Genomic DNA, 20000 nt, shown 5'->3' on the forward strand with positions numbered 1-20000 from the left:
CAATTCACAGGTTTATTACACATGAACAGTGGGTGGGGGTGTGCTTTTGAAAAGGATGAATAAACCTTTGGTGACTACATGCAGTGGGAAATCCTGTGTCTTGAGCCAACGTTCTCCTCAGGTCCCGTAGAGTACCTTACTGGAGCGTGGTAGATGGTGTTCGGGTGGGCATTGGGGCCAAAGGTTAGAGCCTTTTCTCTCCGTTATCGCTTACATACAGTACCTCGTAAGCTCTTTGTCGGCCCTCACCGCCTTTTCTCATTTGCGGATTAAAAAAATGGAAAACTTTCGTATGTAAAGGGATTGTGATATACTTAACAACTTTTTTCATTCCACACTCTGGAAATATATCAGTAAACGTTTTCTTGTCACTGTCATACAGAAAGCAGATTGTGCCTTAGAGAGATATGATACATCAACGTGTTTATATACCTCAAGAGCAGCAATTCCCATTGCCAACACTGATAATAAGTACCTTCTTCCTGTTGTATCTTTATTGTATCATTGTTATCTAGTGTCATCGAAAAACAAGAAAGAAGAAACTAATTCTAATGATATCATTGATTCTTTAGTCATTCTATTGCAATGAATTGTGTAAGTTCGTTCGGTGTTTTTCAGGCAATATTAGACAGCGAGCCTCACGTTTTTCCCTAAAAGTCGTAGAACGCTTTTAAGATAACGTTTTACAAAGTGCTCGACAGTGTTTTTATTTACTTGATACTAGTATCAAAATATCACATCACCAATCAATATAAAAATTGTCATTTTACTGTCATTAGTATTTCATGTAATGTATAATAGACATTTCAGTTTTTTACAGTATTGCCTTGCTACAAAGAGTAGCCCGGTTATTCCTACCTCTGTATCCGTGTATATGTTTTATAGGTTAATGATACAAGTATGGCTGGGTGATAATAAGTAAAACACTCTTGGTTTATGCTGCAGTGCAAGGACAACAACATCTGTCGAGTCAATTCAAGGTTTTCGAAGTTCTGTAACAAGTCAGTGAAGGTTAAAACCCATCAAGTGTCAGGTCTTGATTCATCCTGTTTATTGGCGCTTCAAATTCCTGAGTAATGCATTCTTATCTAATTATAGACGAAATAAACGTACAATTTGTTCATACTCATGAAACTGCACACAAGTGAGTAATTTATTTTATAAAGAAACTATCATTAAGCATCAGCGTAATACTTTCTTTTTAGGGTTTAAAATAAACCACAGGCAATTCAAACCAATGCTCAAGTCTCGGCTCCTCGACTGAATATCACACAAACGTCCCAAGTCACTATAACACTATAATGCTCGTTTTTTTTTTACAGACATCTTATGATCAACTTAAATTCATACTGAGGAGTTTATCTACGTGTAAACATAGGATTCTGCCGTATAGTAATTTGGGCACCAAAGAAGTCCGGAATGAGTATGCTAAAACAATAGAAAATTCAGCGGCTCCGCTACAACGTGTTTGGGAAAATTATTTCACAGTTCTTTCATCGGTTCTTGATTCAGGACAATAGTTAACTCCCCGTGTGTATATTAGAGGTTCGAAAAAGTTCCTGATTTTTTGTGAGGCAGTGAGACTGCAATAACATTGGCCACTACTATCTAGTCAACAGATTTTGGTCAGTATTGTCCATTAATTTCTTCCCTAACAACTGCCTTCTCTGCACACGCTCTTCAGCAGTTACTTGGTGATCACATAGTTTTTGGCAGCTATTTATCTAATTTATTCAGGAAAGTCTGCAGCATTAACTGGTCCCTGTTATCTATCATATTTTTTGGGGGGAAGGGGGACACTGGTTTCATGGGTTCATGACTGTCTTCATTTGTTACTTTTCTTTGTTATCGCTCACTTATTCCTTAGGATTTAATTCCCTTGGTCTCGGGAAACGTTCAGAAGCGACAGATTTCAAAGAGTTGAAAATTAATTTCTCATGATTCATTTCTGTGGCCTAGACAACTTTGTGATGGTTAGTTTTTTTCAGTGATTTTAGCTACTGCTGTCAAAATTGAGGTTCGTGTGGTCCACACTTTTTATTCACCAGCCATGGTTATCAGACCATCGACTGGACCATCGTCTGGACCGAGTTCTTCAGTTCGCACCTTACAAGCCTGTACACACTGTGGTCTAGACTGGGGGTTCAAATACCACTTGTCTCCGTGGTGAAGACTGACCCTCACAACACACTCACACCTTCGTTTCCCCGTGGTGCTGGTGTTTGGCCCCGGGTCTGACCCACGTTCTCAGGGACGAGAGATACTTGAAGGAGATGAGAGGAAGAGGTTGAAGGGGTGTTTATCAAACCTGAGGTGGCCATCATTCCGGACATGCCACCCATGCTTATGTGTCCCATATTAGTCGCACCTCCCATGCTGCCCATGGGGATCCCAGAACGGAAGCTTGAACAGGAAGTACTGAGGGCGGTGCCCAAAGGTCGTAGACCTGGGAAAGAATACAAAGTTAGAATCATTACATTTTTCAAACATTCAACAGCAAAAAAATGTTTACTATTCAAAAACTGCTAAGTGAATCTCACTTTTTAAATCTGATTTACTTATAAACTATTGTGTTTCCAGCGTATAAGGCGCACCCCAATTTTTTCACGCATATTCTAATAAAAATAAAAAATATGCAATACTTCAAAATAATAGCGAGCCAGTCGCTGGCAGCTGAAAGAAGTTGGAATTTGCGAAGCTTATCTTCTGTTTCACTGTCAGTAGCCACCAAAACAAACATGGCTACCTCTTGTTTACAGACGGCTGCCACTAACACCAAAACAAACATGGCTACCTCTTGTTTACAGACGGCTGCCACTAACAACCAAAACAAACATGGCTACTTCTTGTTGACAGACGGCTGCCACTAACAACCAAGACAAACATGACTACCTCTTGTTTGCAGACGGCTGCCACTAACACCAAAACAAGCATGGCTACCTCTTGTTTATAAACGGCTGTCACTAACCACCAAAACAAACATGGCTACCTCTTGTTTACAGACGGCTACCTTACATGTATTTTCAACCTCTGAACCTGGTTTGTTTAATATTTGCCAGTAATATGTTAATTATAACTTATAATAGTTGCTAATTGCTCTAAATTAATCTGGGAAACAATTTTGTAAGGGAGTGTTTTGGAATTTAGTTCACCAGTACCGCAGTGTTGCAACCACCACTTCCCAGTAACAAAAGCCTACCCAAACCTTGAGCATATAAGACGCAGGAAGAATTTTTTTTTTTAGACTTATTTTGGTGAAAAAAAAAACACCTTTAATATGTCAGAAAATTTGGGTATAACTATGGAAATGGCTAGGAAATTAGTCAGTTTTTTCTTTGCAGCTTTAAATAATTTTCAGGAGCTATGAATCGACCCCTGCAACCACAATTAGGTGAGTACACACACACACACACACACACACACACATATATATATATATATATATATATATATATATATATATATATATATATATATATATATATATATATATATATATATATATATATATATATATATGCATATAGGGTCTGACTTACTTTGTGGGTCGCCTGAGCGCCTTTCCCTGCATATATATATATATATATATATATATATATATATATATATATATATATATATATATATATATATATATATATATATATATATATATATATGCAAAGAATTCGCGAGAGAATTCGAAATATACATAAACACTGATCTCTTCCTGAAGGAGACTCGAACCACCGAACCTGAGGACAAGGTACGCAGTGCTTTACCGATCTTCCCACACTTGACAATGTCTTGGCGTGTTGCTTGCGCTGCACGTTTGATCCAAGGCAGCCAGCTTTCAAGGAGAAGGCTTACAGCTTTTCATCTAATCCCCTGCATGCATCAGCCTTACTAGAGATTATAACCATGCAAAGAATTCGCGAGAGCAGGCGAAATATACACAAACACTGATCTCTGGCTGAAGGAGACTCGAACCTACGAACCTTAGGACAAGGTACGTAGTGCTTTACCAATCTACCCACACTGGACAATACCTATTGATCATTTACCACCATCACTATCACTATAACTAGTACCAACATCACGTCTACTACCCCACTAGAACCACCACCATCACAATCACTAGCATCACACTAAAACTACCAACCCCTAACCCACCTTCAAGCACTACATGTCGTCCAATGTCGTCTCCTAACTGCTGTATTCCAAGGATAGGTAGCGTGGTACTGCCTCCTCGGAAGGTTTCCAGCATCTCACCCTGTGGGAGAGAACGCTCCTGAGAGAACTAAATTAGTTGTAAAGGCCTGACTGCGAGAACAGTTTCTCGCGTTTAGCGAACGGAGGATCGAGCCTCCTTGCGCTCAATAATTAATCGACAATAGCTTCTAGCTTCGTGAAAATAATAGTAATAATAATAATGGCAATAATAATTAATGATCATAGAAATAATAATAATCATGGAGTAATTATTATCGATCATTTCCTCTTGATTAATGATCAACGACTGAGTCTAATCCTAATGGAAAGTATTTTTATTCCCAATCACTGTACAGGGATTAGAGATTACATAAATTTTCCACACACTTATTTTTTTGGAAAAGTTCTGCACCAGATAATAATAATAATAATAATAATAATAATAATAATAATAATAATAATAATAATAATAATAATAATAATAATCACTGCAACTATTGCTATTTTAAGAAAATAGTTTTATATTTCATTAATAATTTGTCTCACTTACTCCTATAAACATTCACTCACATATACATTCACTCATTTACTTAAACATACACATTCACTCATTCACTCATACACTTATTCACTTACACACATACACATTCACTTATTCACACCTATACATCAGCTCATTTTCACAGACTCACTCACTTACTATTACACAAACATTTTCACTCACACTCTCACTCGTTCACTTATTCACTCAAACTCCCACTTATTCACTCTTGCAAACACACACACACACACTCACACACACACACACACACACACACACACACACACACACACACACACACACACACACACACACACACACACACACACTCACTCACTGGTTTGCTACGAGGACCCAGTAGAGAGTCTCTGGAGGAGGTGGTGAGAAGATCACCATTACAGGAGCCAAAGGACCCGTCATCTACAGAGCTCACCATTCCCACCACACCTCCTCCTCCAACCCCCGCCACACGACTCCCGCCCCCACCCACTCCACCCCCCAACATAGTGCCACCGACGCCGCCGCCACCACCGCCGCTGCCGCCGATGCCGCCAGCGGCAGTGCCGCCACCCGCTTCGTTGCCGCTGCCACCACCGCCTATACTGCCACCGCTGCTGCCGCCGGGAGTGCCACTAGACTCTACTCCTTTTCTCAAGGATCCTGAAAAGGTAATTGGATTATATTAGCATAAGATTACCTTTAAGGGAAAGGAAGGGAGGGCCTTGATGCCCTGAAGGACCCTTGATCCACGAAATCTATCTCCCATTTCCTATGCTAATCTATCCCTCCCTTTCTATATTAATTATTCCTCATTTCTCAAATAACTTATGGCTATTCCATGTTAATATGTCCCATTCCCAGTGTTTATCTAGTACACTATTCACGTTCGTGTATTTCTTCTCATATGTTTATCCATCCCTCTTTTCGCCTTTATCTACACCACTTTATCATACCACTTTCTCTTTGGGTTCTTCTAAAAACGTAATTTATACATTATTTCATTTATACATTCCCCCACAAATTCCTAGTTATCTATGTCGTGTACTCAGGTATAATGAACTAGGTCCTATGGATTGTACTCTTGTGTAATAATGTAAATACTTTGGAATGTATTCTGGTGTGACAAGATGAGTATTTTCGTTTTTTGTGCATTTTGTCACAAACTATAGAATCTTATACTTAAAGTAAAATGCCGTAAGTATAGTTTTAGTCTATAGAATTAAACACCATAACCTTTTATATATATATATATATATATATATATATATATATATATATATATATATATATATATATATATATATATATATATATATATATATATATATATATATATATATATATACTAAAAGATGGGGTGGTAGGGGAAGTGGAATATTCAAACGGCTTCAGGAAGAAATCCAAATATTCTTCCTTGAAGTCTTTTTATGCACTTCTCCGAGGCAATGGGTCCCACAATTTACACCAGAGGTGGACCCCATTTACTAATATATATATATATATATATATATATATATAATTTACCTAACTGCGATAGGCCAGGATTCGACACCACGAACATTGTCCCGCCTCCAGAGCCAACACAACATACGTGTCACTTTACCACTGAGCCAGTGGTCCTTCAAAGATCACGCATCCAGGCAAGCTGGATGTTTTTTTCGTAATCCGAGGACACATGTGGCAGTGGTATCTCAAGGAATTCAGATGACTTTACAATAGGAACTGGGCCAGTTTGAAAGGTTTGGATGTGGGTGAAGAGGACATATATGGATGTTTTAGCAGAATTGATCCTCAAGGACATCAGGAAATACTTCATTAGTCTGCTGACATCAATCATACACCTGATCTTCAAAATGACATCTGTAGCTCACCAGGTGGCTTCAGGGAAAACGTTGCACCTATGTAAGATTACCCCAGGTGACTGCAGTCAATAGCTGCACCTTTGTAAGAACACACCAGGTGGCATTAATCAAAGTTAACACCTTCATAAGGACACACTAGGTGACCTTAATAAAACGTAGCACCTCCATAAAGACACACTAGGTGGCATTAATCAAACAAATATATCCTGCCACAGTGGCGCCGCTCTCAGGGTAATTAAAAGGTAATAGGCACGTCGGAATCTAGTGGCGTGGGCTCCCCACTGATCACCGAGGTATTACCGGCACTGTAATGGATTAATTATCGTCAACAAGACAGTAGGAGGGGACTAAACTGCCTCTAGTCACGCAGTGTCGGCCACACGCAGCCGACACCTCATTGGTTCCTTACCATCACCCTGCAAGAGCTCTTGATACGAGCGATTGGGCCTATTTCTATGGATCAAACCTGATAGCTTCCTCATTCTAAAGATGTACACGACGTAGATAAGAATACATAGGAAACACAGATATGAGAAGATTTGTAAGTTCACGCAGAGGATGTCAGCTGAGAACTATTTACTCTTACCCTGATGAGCAACTGTCGTGTTATATCTAGGTGTTTGAGGTAAGGAGAGAAACTGCATGACCCATTACGGGATTAGCAATTCCCGGTAGATACGTAAATTATAATTCTTATGGCCAGATTCCTGAAGATTCATAGCATGACTTTCTCCCTCCCTGGTCTTCCACTCACAGTTGCCTTAATGAACGCGAGTTAAAACGTGAGTTTTCTATATTTTACAGTTTTGTTTATGTTTAAAACCTATAGGTTTTAAGCATAGAAGTCTACAAGTTACCTGTACACCAACAGAAGAATAGAAAAGAGATGGAAAGGTATTATTTCCCTGAGGTATACCTGCCCAGGAAGACCTGACTAAACTTGGTCGACAAGACCTCACCACACGGAAAAAGCGACACAAAATACAGTATAATGCTACCCTTTATTGACAACTTTCCACCCACAAAATGGCCTTTATCAAGTCACAAACAAATGTCTATTCAGTCCATTTGCCTCACACCTCACCTGAACTAGTCTTCAAGACCTCATCAGAACTGGTCGTCAAAAAGCCACGTAGACATTCATTCAAACAACGAACTGTCAAACAATAGTAAACAATCTGATGTTAGGACAACGTTAGGATGTGGAAAGATGTTCTGAACTTCCCGTTGCTGCGGTCACCCAGAGCATAAAGAGGTTTTAAAGCTGCGTTTATTTGGATGTGGAAACTCATCAGGATTGGAAGAGTGGGAATAATATACTTCTCCTAAATATAGCCGAGTGGATATGCGTGTTTGAGGCAGTGGTCTCTGTACAATAGAAATTCGGAGATGATTGTAAATAATATGGTAATAGAGAGAAAGTGTAGAAAATAAAAACTTGTGTACAGTCCAGGATGTATATTAAAGGAAATGTTTTGCCATGATGAAGTCACTCATAGCGAGTGTTTCGTTGAATAAATATCCTGAATTGTACACAAGTGTCCCTTTCCACAAGAAACACAGGAGAAGTAATCAGTGCCAAGAAGGAACGTTCTGGTCGTATTCAGTGTAGGGAAGGAACACTGTGCGTGTTTGAGGCAGCGGACTGGTAAAGCAGGAACTCAGGAGAAATAATCAGTGCCGGGAAGGAACACTCTCCAACACACGCTGTGTGTTGGAGGGACAAGAAGGATGATCGCGTGACGTCGACAATAATTCATGGTAGAGCTCGTGTGGTCATGAGAAAGGCTAGTTATTCGCTTGACAGGAGACATGTGTATACACAGGAAGACAGCTACACACACACACACATACACACAAACACACACACACACACACACACACACACACACACACACACACACACACACACACACACACACACACACACACACGGCGAGCAGCGAAGAGGCGGGGCGATGTGCTCTGACTCGACCCCTGCAGCCACATATAGGATAAGTATACACACTCGCGTATACGTCAGGCACTACTTTTTCAGCTAGAGTGGCTAGAAATAGAAATGCTAAGAATTTGTGAAAGAATTTTATTTAGCAGTTCTAATAAATACAGATTACTTATTAATAAAACAAACATGAGTCTTTCATCTAATTAATATACATTAATATCTTAATATGGTTTTATTATTTAACTTTTCTATACTAATTAATAATTATATTAAGAATTCAGTGTGGATCTGGAAGGCTGAATCACTTAAATAATAAGTGTGTCCGGGGAGGGAAGTTAAAGAAAGTTGCTTCTTAAGTTTTTTAATATTCCTGGGCACTTGCTATGAGAATCACGGGAGCCATTTGTCAGCCCAGGTGTGAGGACCTCCCCTGGGTACCCTTCAAAGGAGGGGTGCCTTGATGCTGACCAAGTGGTCTTGATTCAAGGAACTTAAGTATCTGTCCTTGCTTACCTCTCATTCTCCAGGCACTGTATGACCCTCGTGAGATGAGGATGTTCATGCATGCTACGTAATGTATACAGAATGGGAGCGACCCCAGTGCAGTGGAAATATTTTAACTTTAAGTGAATAGTCAGGGAGAGTGTTGACAAAGTGTGTGAAATGATAGTCGTGGCGATAACTCAGCTGTGTGTAACACATAGCTGTAAGGGCTATGTGTTATACCTGACTTGGGTAGTTTGTTTGAATGGGCAATGTCTCTTCCTTGGTACAGTGTGTTATACGTGACTTGTACCTAATCAGAGAGGGTAATATCCTTCCCCCAGATGCTATGTGTTACTCCAGAGTTGTATATAATTTGAGTGGGCAATATCCCTCCCTCGATGCTATGTGTTACTCCTGACTTCCACCTCATCTCAGTGGGCAATATCCATCCCTAGGTGTTTTATGTTACTGTTGAGTTGCACATAGTCTCAGTGGGTAGTAGTAGCCTTCCCAAAACTCTGTTTCTCTTGAAAAAATCGTTATTTCAAACCGTAATATCATCAGCCTTATGTGGTAAAACATTGTCGGTGCTACAGTTTATGAATCGCCGAGAAAAATCTCGCGCTTCTGCGCCTTCTGTTCTCTGAAGACAACAGCATGAGCGCATGGGAGGTTGTCAACCGGGAGAACACGACGTGTCGCGCACGGAATGCAACCTTTTATCTCCTCTAGCTAAACGGCTTGGAATATTAACCTGCCAGAGGGCACTCACCCTTGGTACCTCTCGTTTGTTCCCTGAAGCTAGACGTACCCATTCCGGGTTCTCGAATTATTGAGAAGATACTATTACTAATACTGCTGCGACTACTGCTATTACTACTACTACTATTACTACTACTACTACTACTACTACTACTACTACTACTACTACTACTATTACTGCTACTACTACTACTACTACTATTACTACTACTACTACTACTACTACTACTACTACTACTACTACTACTACTACTACTACTACTACTACTACTACTACTACTACTACTACTACTACTAATAATAATAATAATAATAATAATAACAACAACAACAACAATAATAATGATAATGAGAGTGTCTTAATGTTCAGCATTTCCATCAAAATACTCCCTGCTATATATTCTATGACAAAAATCTGTGGCATGAATTGAATTAATTTATTTCTATTCTCTACCATCAATGCGAAACTTAATAAACTTGAATGTGTCCATTCATGTGATGCTACATTATTATTATTATTATTATTATTATTATTATTATTATTATTATTATTATTATTATTATTATTATTATTGACATATTACAAAGCCCTTAAACTTTGTATTGAGTTATACAGATCCTGAAGCACGAGAGGCAATCAAGTTTGATCTTAGAAAGTGGAGGATAACCCTAATTCCTTGGATCAAGAGAGCTTCCTCAGCATCAATGCATTTCTTACCCTCCCCACCTAGAAGAGTCTCTCGCTGAGAATTCTCTCAGCCTAAAAAGCTGAGAGAATTCAGCTTGAAAGATGTTACCACAAAATTTAAAATATAGACCACACTGGAAGAATGGTGTATTTTATAACTTCGCTTCGTCCTCAGTGAAGCGGGTGAAGGGCGACGAAGTGCGTAAAGTGGCCTTCACTACACATGTTTGTGTATATTTGAGGAGGAAACACATGTTTGTGTATCTTCAAGGAATAAACACGTGTTTGTGTATCTTCAAGGAATAAACACGTGTTTGTGTATCTTCAAGGAATAAACACGTGTTTGTGTATCTTCAAGGAATAAACACGTGTTTGTGTATCTTCAAGGAATAAACACGTGTTTGTGTATCTTCAAGGAATAAACACGTGTTTGTGTATCTTCAAGGAATAAACACGTGTTTGTGTATCTTCAAGGAATAAACACGTGTTTGTGTATCTTCAAGGAATAAACACGTGTTTGTGTATCTTCAAGGAATAAACACGTGTTTGTGTATCTTCAAGGAATAAACACGTGTTTGTGTACCTTCAAGGAATAAACACGTGTTTGTGTACCTTCAAGGAGTAAAGAGGTGGAGGTGCAGGCCAGGATAAAATGTTCTTTGCATAGATGGTTTAAAAAACCGATAAGTTGATAACTGAGACACTTGAGAGACTTTATTCGGAAATGTTTCGCCAGCCAGTAGCTTCGTCAGTCAAAAACAAAGAAGAAAGGTGGTAAATGATGGAGGTGTTTGAGGTAATCATTCCCTCATTATATAAGTCCCTTTCTACACCTATATGCTGTACTTTTATTAAGAATGAGGCAATGAACATATCGACTCAAGGCTGAGGGACTGAGTACTTCAAACTACTTCGTCTATGTTTAGGACTGAAGACGCCACTGGCTGTTGAAACGTTTCCAGAATAAAGATTCCCAAATGTTGCCAAGTGTCTTAATTAAAACAATCTTGTACTGGGATCTGTTCTTTTCTTTTTGATTTGCCGATATATAACTGACACAAGTGTTTTGATACCCAGCATGGGTACACTAGCGTCTTGATGCCCAGCATGGGTACACCAGCGTCTTGATACCCAGCATGGGTACACTAGCGTCTTGATGCCCTGCATGGGTACACCAGCGTCTTGATGCCCAGCATGCGTACACTAGCGTCTTGATGCCCAGCATGGGTACACCAGCGTCTTGATACCCAGCACGGGTACACTAGCGTCTTGATGCCCAGCATGGGTACACTAGCGTCTTGATGCCCAGCATACACCAGCGTCTTAATGCCCAGCATGGGTACAATAGCGTCTTGATACCCAGCATGGGTACACCAGCGTCTTGATACCCAGCATGGGTACACCAGCATCTTGATACCCAGCATGGGTACACCAGCGTCTTGATACCCAGCATGGGTACACCAGCGTCTTGATGCCCAGCATGGGTACATCAGCGTCTTGATGCCCAGGATGGGTACACCAGCGTCTTGATGCCCAGCATGGGGTACACCAGCGTCTTGATGCCCAGCATGGGGTACACCAGCATGTTTATGCCCAGCACGGAGTACACCAGCATGTTGATGCCCAGCATGGGGTACACCAGCGTCTTGATGCCCAGCATGGGGTACACAAGCATGTTGATGCCCAACATGGGGTACACCAGCATGTGTATGCCCAGCATGGGGTACACAAGCATGTTGATGCCCAGCATGGGTACACCAGCATGTTGATGCCCAGCATGGGGTACACCAGCTTCTTGATGCCCATCATGGGTACGTCAGTGTTTGCTGAGCCACTGAGCGGGTCTGAATATGACTAATATCTGTGTTTACAGGTATTTTCTTGACAATGGAAATAATACCAGGGAAGAAAATTACTTAAAGTTTTGTATCTTCGACTTTATAACTTCCCTCTCACGGTCTTCATGAGTGAATTTGCTTTATTGGACCTAATTGTTCATCTTGCTTTATTGAACCTTAGTGTTCCACTTGTCATTCTTGAATATGAGGGTTCAACTGCTCTTTTTTTTGGGCTATTAATGTTCAGCTGTTTTTCTTGGACATTAGGGTTCAAACGGCTTTGGGTGTTATGTAACCAATAAGGGATTACGTTATATTCTCCAAAATTATTTTAAGCATGAGCCAGACAGCAGGAAACCTTCGTGTTATAACTTCAGCTTGTCTTCAGTCCCGAGCTGTATGTGAATGCTGGCATCGTAAGTCCGGAGATTTACACTTGCAGTAGCTCCCCGTCCCCATCCCTGGCGGTAGGAGGATGAGGTGACCTTAGGATGTCAGTTGGTCACATTATTGCTCTGAACTCCAGCCTCAGCACTACCAGGTGAATTCAGGACGTCACTTCGTGTGGCCTTAGAGTTCTTTATTTTATTCTCAGCGAGGCCTGGTCAAGAATTGGTCGGCGGGAGCATTGACCCCTGGAACATCCTCCAGGTATATTCCAGGTACCTACTTATCCCCTCTGGTTTCGAGTGTAATATAAAATCAATATCGCTTCTGCAAGCAATATGTAAGTTTGTCCCACGTGTAACTTATAGAGTCCCCTCGTCCGGGTTTATTATACAACACCAAAAATAACATTTCAGACATGTTGGGTCTTCGCAGCCAGCCAGGATTCTCCAAGCTAAGCCTTTTGACTTTCCAACTTGTGGAGAGGCTCGGGTGTGTCAGGCAGGGTTGTTGTTAGTTTATTCGTCAGGACAAAAACCCTGTCACATGTCGTTCTTATGGAATATATGCATATCTCACATGCCAGTCATCTCTTACACTCAGTCACACTTTGCCTTACACATAATTGACGGGTCACTATAGCCTTTACACTTTACCTTACACGTCATAATAGATACATCACTTTCTCGTAATATTTAGATAAAATCTTGTTCAACCCATGTTCATCCTTCCATAATCTTGTTATTCCCCTTCTTTTACAAACTCTTAGGTTACAAATCCTTATATCCTTGACGAGGACTCCTCAAGACGGAGTGGTTAAGAACATCGTCTTGGTTCATCTATGGCGAACCAAGGTAACAGTGATTACTAACTTACCAGTGGCCCGATTGTCAGTAAGTTAAGCCGAAGTAACAGTGACGACTGTGGAAACACACAGCTAGACTGAGAAGTCTATGCTAGAGTGTTATCTATCTGCATTGCAGTTTCCCTGTTTTAATCATCAAAAATTCTCTTGAGGCGTATTTTCCTCTCATCCTGGACCGGACGTAATGACATCGGATGCACATTCTGAGGAATTTTCGGAAAACATAAGACGGTCGCAGACTGAAAGAAGTAGATAAACAGAAACATACCTAAAATACTTTTCTTAATTTTTTCTTCTTCTTCGTCTTCATAATGTTCAATTATTATTATTATTATTATTATTATTATTATTATTATTATTATTATTATTATTATTATTATTATTATGCATTACTACAATATAAATTACGAGTATCAGCGCAACCATTATTCCTACAGAAAGTATTTTTCCAGTCTGCCGGCTCTCATAACAAGGTTCACGGCGAGAACGGCTTAATACCACTTAATACCATATAATACCATGTAATACCACGTTCCACCAAGTAATACCTGCAGTTATACAACTAGAAATATGTTTAGTCTTTGTTGTACAAAACAAAGTTAGACAATAACTACCGTTAGTAAAATTGCTTTTGTTCTGCCACTAGAACATACAAAAGCAAATAACTTTTTCTGTACCACGGATCACTAAATCTTTTTCCATTTATTTTTATACATACGTATATATATATATATATACATATATATATATATATATATATATATATATATATATATATATATATATATATATATATATATATATATATATATATATATATATATATGAATATATATATACGCAGTGTGACGTTGTAAATGGCCCAAGTCGGACCGAAACGTCGTCGTAAGCTCCTCTCTTCTATGTGCGGGTTATTTGTGTATCGTTCCAGTCACGGTATTGTCCTTTCTGTTTGTTATGTAACATGACATATGTTTTCTGTTACTGATTTTTTTTTCAGTAACACGAGATTTTGCATCACTATTGTCAACAGAGACATTTGCATACATAACACGAGGTATTATTTCCATAAAGGCCAAAAGCACCAATAATAATTATAACATCAGCTAGTTACAATACTCCATCACGGTTGAATGACATCAAACGCATTAACACCCATTAATTACTTTAATGTCGCCATCTGATTACTTCACCACACAGAACATTTAATTAAACTATTAATGAGACCATATACACCTAATATACTACCACACATCTGTTTCTCGCCTAATTAAAATAATGAGAATGAGAGCCAACATATGGCATGGGACAAGTGAGTCAAGCTTCACGTTGGAGAAGATAAATGACCATTGGTGGGACATGTGACCTCCGTTGGGACACGTGATATGTAACTTGTCATATTACCGCACACACAAGCAAGGTGGGACGAGAGGTCTACCTCAACACTATGGAAGTTAAAGGGATTACATCCAAAACCTCTAGAAAGAGGTCACGATATATATATATATATATATATATATATATATATATATATATATATATATATATATATATATATATATATATATATATATATATATATATATATATATATATATATATATATATATATATATATATATATATATATATATATATATATATATATATATATATATATATATATATATATATATATATATATATATATATATATTTATATATATATATATATATATATATATATATATATATATATATATATATATATATATATATATATATATATATATATATATATATATATATCAATAACAACACTACTTCTAGCCGAGGATTTTAACCCATGTCCTTTTTGACCCGCCTCATGGTGAGCGAATATCACATGACGCTCTAACCCACAGGACCACGCAATCCTACATGAATCAAGCACCCAGCAGAGCTAGGTGTTTTCCCTTGATCCGAGGACATATAGTGGTGTGGGTGCCTCTGAGCTAATTTCATTGTAATCCCCGTTTGGTGTACTAGCTTTCACGAGCAGTATTTTATGTTATTGTAACCACGAACGAATGGTACTGAATCAATAACAACACTGCCACTAGCCGACGACTCGAACCCATGTAGTGTTGGCTTGCCTCATGGTGAGCGAAAATCACTTGACGCTCTAGCTCAGAGGCACCCACACCACTTCGGATCAAGGTTAAGCACCTAGCTCTGCTGGGTGCCTGTTTCTTGTAGGATTGCGTGGTTCTGTGGGTTAGAGCATCATGTGATTTTCGTTCACCATAAGACGGGCCAAAACGACATGGGTTCGAATCCTCGGCTACTCGCAGTGTTGTTATTGATTCAGTACCACTCGTTCGTGGTTACAATAATATAAAATACTGCTCGTGAGGCTAGTAAACCAAACGGGGATTAGAATGAAATTAGCTCAGAGGCACCCACACCACTATATGTCCTCGGATCAAGGTTAAGCACCTAGCTCTGCTGAGTGCTTGATTTTTGTAGGATTGCGCGGTCCTGTGTGTTAGAGAGTCATGTGATTTTCGCTCACCATGAGGTGGGCCAAAACGACATGAGTTCGACTCTTCGGCTAGTAGCAGTGTTGTTACTTACTCAATACCACTAATTTGTGGTTACAATTATACATATATATTATATATATATATATATATATATATATATATATATATATATATATATATATATATATATATATATATATATATATATATGCAAGTAAAAGACAAATAGCAGTGAGCTGACCTCTCAAAGAAATGACCACGTTGTTACAGGTGATTCAAACTCACGCTATACCTGCCTGACCTCTTCCACTGATCGTCATTAGTCTTTGGCGCTCAACACCCTGTATCATTCCTTCTCAGTACTATTCATCCTCACTACTAAACCCGGGATATATTCACTTTAAAGCGTCATTGATCTCCACTCCTCAACCCTGAGCCTCGTTGCTTTCCAACGTCATGGATCTTCACCACTCAACACTGTTCATCTTTGTTTCACAGCTCCAATCATCTTCACTATTCAATAAGCCACATCTTCACTATTCAATAAGCCACATCTTCACTATTCAATAAGCCACATCTTCACTATTCAATATAGTCCCCATTTTCACTCAATGAAGCGATTTTTACAACTCACAGCAGTTCATCTTTACTGCAATTGTTAATTAAGATCTCACTAAGATGTAAAAAAAATGGAAAAATTCGGATGAGTTAGTTTTCAGATGTTGTCAAAACGTGGATTGTTTTGCCAAAAAAAATAGAATAAAGAAAATAACACTATTTGTTATATAGACTGATGCTGTGGACCTGATTAAAAATCTAGATCTTGGTTAATCTTATTTATGTGATTTTGTTCGTCAGGGGAGAAAATATGAAAAGTTCTCGCGAAACAATGACTGGTAAGTGGAGTTATTTCTTGCCATATAACAGAGGCCTTCTGCTGGCTTACCCGTCTGCCCAGTAATAAAGAAAATCGTTAAGATGGATCGTAACATGGATGTCAGTGCTCCCCTTCCTCTGTAAATTCCATTACCAGCAGGTTTATCTGTTCTTCTGTCGTTTTCTCTTGGATAACATAAGTGGGTTATGTCTGCATAAAAATGTGATCTCCAGCATGAATATTTTTCAACTCTTCCTCCTGCCTTTACTTTCCACTTGCCAGACTTACTTTACTGATAAGGCAACTACGCAACACAAGTGTTACTAATCAACTAGTCAGAAGTGTTTAATGAGGCAAATTCTTGGGTAGCTTTGGGAAAATAGGTGGACAAATACACAAGTGTTTTTTGAAAAGGACATTCCTTGTATGGGACAGTAGGCCTGCTGCAGTGTTCCTCCATTCTTACGTACTTATTTACAATATGATACTATATTATTGAATCAGAGATTGAGAACCAACAGTCATCGTCGTGGCTGGAACAATACACAAATGACCCGCAGATAGGAGAGAGAAGCTTATGACAACGTTTCGGTCCGACTTGGACCATTGACTAGTCACACACTAACACGAGAAAGTAAGGGACCCAGTATATATAGGTGAGGAGGTCAGGAACGGGAGAAAGTCAGGTAGTAAAATTAAAAGAAGGAATTGGAGATAATAGTGGAAGAGGTAGTGAGAGTCGTTGAAGTAGTAGTAATAGTCTTACTATTAGTTGGTAGTTGCACAAGAGTCATAGAGTTTAGTGAAGCGAGATAATGGTAGTATTAGTATTATTATTATTATTATTGTTAGTAGTAGTAGTAGTTTTAGTAGTAATCGTAGTAGTAGTAGTAGTAGTAGTAGTAGTAGTAGTAGTAGTAGTAGTAGTAGTAGTAGTAGTAGTAGTAGTAGAAGTGGTAGTAGAAGTGGAGGAAGTCTAACAACAAGAAAAAAATTACTGCAAGAAAGTCAATGGCCCACGAAGTGCCTTCTGACCTATGTGTTTTTTCCTCCCTTTGTTTTTGATCCCACCCTCGTGTGCCATTAGCTTTCTTGCAGTGTTCTCTTTTCTTGTTCTTAGATTTCTTCCACTTCAACTACTACTACTGCTGCTACTACTACTACTACTACTTTTAGTACTGCTACTACTTTTGCTACTACTACTATTACTATTACTATTACCTCGCTTCACTAAACTTTCTGATTCTTGTGCTACTACCACCTCTTCCCTACCCACTACAACAACAACAGCTACTGCTACTTCCACTACCTTCATTACATTTTCCACTGCTATCTCCACTTCTTTATATTTTTCTATCTCTTTTTCACGTCTCTGCCCTTCTCGCGTATATATACTGGCTACCTTACCTTCGTGTGTTAGTGTGTGACTACTTAGTGGTCTATGTCGGATCGGAACGCTGTCAAAAGTTTCTTTCTCCTGTGTGCGGGTTATCTGTATACATGAAGTCCGAAATACATGCTGGTCATTCGGTACAGGGAGCTATGGAGGCTGGACTGTCTCTTTGTCATGCACGAGACACACTGCCTATATATACTCATCAAACCATAGGATTGTTTGAACTCTAATAATAAATATTGATGAAAATTAATTCACGTCGAACATAATTATCAGAGATAAGTGTTTTCCACAAACTGTTTGGTGCCTGCCGAGTTGGGCCAACATCAACAACATTTACTGTGTGTGACATTACGTGAGGCCATTCCTAAATTTTAATTAGTTTGAGCAAAGTGAACACAATAACTCAGGGATGGGATGCTTCTAATATAAGCAATGTGTTTCTGCCTTGTGATCAGCCGATGAAGAGTCAAGTTACCGCTACTGTATAACGTACAATTACAACACTTTGGGTATCTTATATCTTCTTCATCAAGTTCTCGGTATTGTTTACTGTTAACAATGGGATACCTCCGCTGTCCCTTGCAGTGCTGCACACAAAGTAACACTAATGATCAACGTATGCATGACTCTGGGATAGCAATATTATTGCAGCTTATTTTGATTTTGTTATGAGTGAAACTTCTGTCTTTTTCGGAAACAGTCATGCTAAATGTATTTATTTCGTTGGATACTGGTAAGTTGAGAACATATGTAGTGTTTTTCTTTCTTGGCCTGAAGACAAACACTGAAGATTTGAGAAGATTTGCTGATTTTCATTTTATTTGTTTCCAGTGAGTACTGAAGCAAATATATATATATATATATATATATATATATATATATATATATATATATATATATATATATATATATATATATATGTATATATATATATATATATATATATAATATATATATATATATATATATATATATATATATATATATATATATATATATATATATATATATATATATATATATATATATATATATATATATATATATATATATATATATATATATATATATATATATATATATATATATATATATATATATATATATATATATAAACAAGAAGATCACAGTAAACAGGTGATATCACAATATGCAGAACAAACACTCTGAAAAAATAGTGAAATTCCTAGTGCTTTCGTGATTTCTCACACTATCAGGGAATTATCATAAAGGATTTCTCACATTATTAAGGAACTGTGATAATGTGAACAATCACGAAAGCGTTTGGAATTTCACTATTTTTTCGCAGTGGTTGTTTTGCACACACACACACACACACACACACACACACACACACACACACTGCATTCCCTATAAATTTCCCAGTAGCACATTGCTTGTGTTTACAAGGGGCAGATAAACATACGCTTTAAAAAATGATTTAATTTTTGAATAGACTTGTGTGTACAGAGCGATGCAGACTGAGTTTCTAGCTACACCTGCAATATTTTGTGTTGTGTTAAATGGAGTCACTGGGAGTGGCTCTTGTGAGGAGAAAATGCAAGTTGCATCAGAGAATAGAGTGGAGACGCTACGCACTGCTCTTCTGATGGACAATGTGGCGTAAATAAGACAACAGAGTGCAGCTGTTTGGA

The 20000-nt window shown here is 38.4% G+C and overlaps 1 protein-coding gene across 1 annotated transcript in view; it reads right to left on the bottom strand.

Moving 5' to 3' along the window:
• Positions 1-2047: 2047 nt before the first annotated feature.
• LOC138854338 (PE-PGRS family protein PE_PGRS33-like) overlaps positions 2048-20000 on the bottom strand; it is a 38708-nt gene continuing 20755 nt past the window's right edge. Inside the window, exons 4-6 of the mRNA XM_070096881.1 lie at positions 5070-5392; positions 4153-4252; positions 2048-2446 (exon numbers count right to left, since the gene is read on the bottom strand). Coding sequence (XP_069952982.1) covers positions 2181-2446; positions 4153-4252; positions 5070-5392 — 689 coding nt within the window. The 3' untranslated portion in view covers positions 2048-2180. The remainder of the gene's footprint in view (positions 2447-4152; positions 4253-5069; positions 5393-20000) is intronic.

Source organism: Cherax quadricarinatus, chromosome 55, assembly GCF_038502225.1.
Source record: "Cherax quadricarinatus isolate ZL_2023a chromosome 55, ASM3850222v1, whole genome shotgun sequence".
NCBI classification, from domain to species: Eukaryota; Metazoa; Arthropoda; class Malacostraca; order Decapoda; family Parastacidae; genus Cherax; species Cherax quadricarinatus.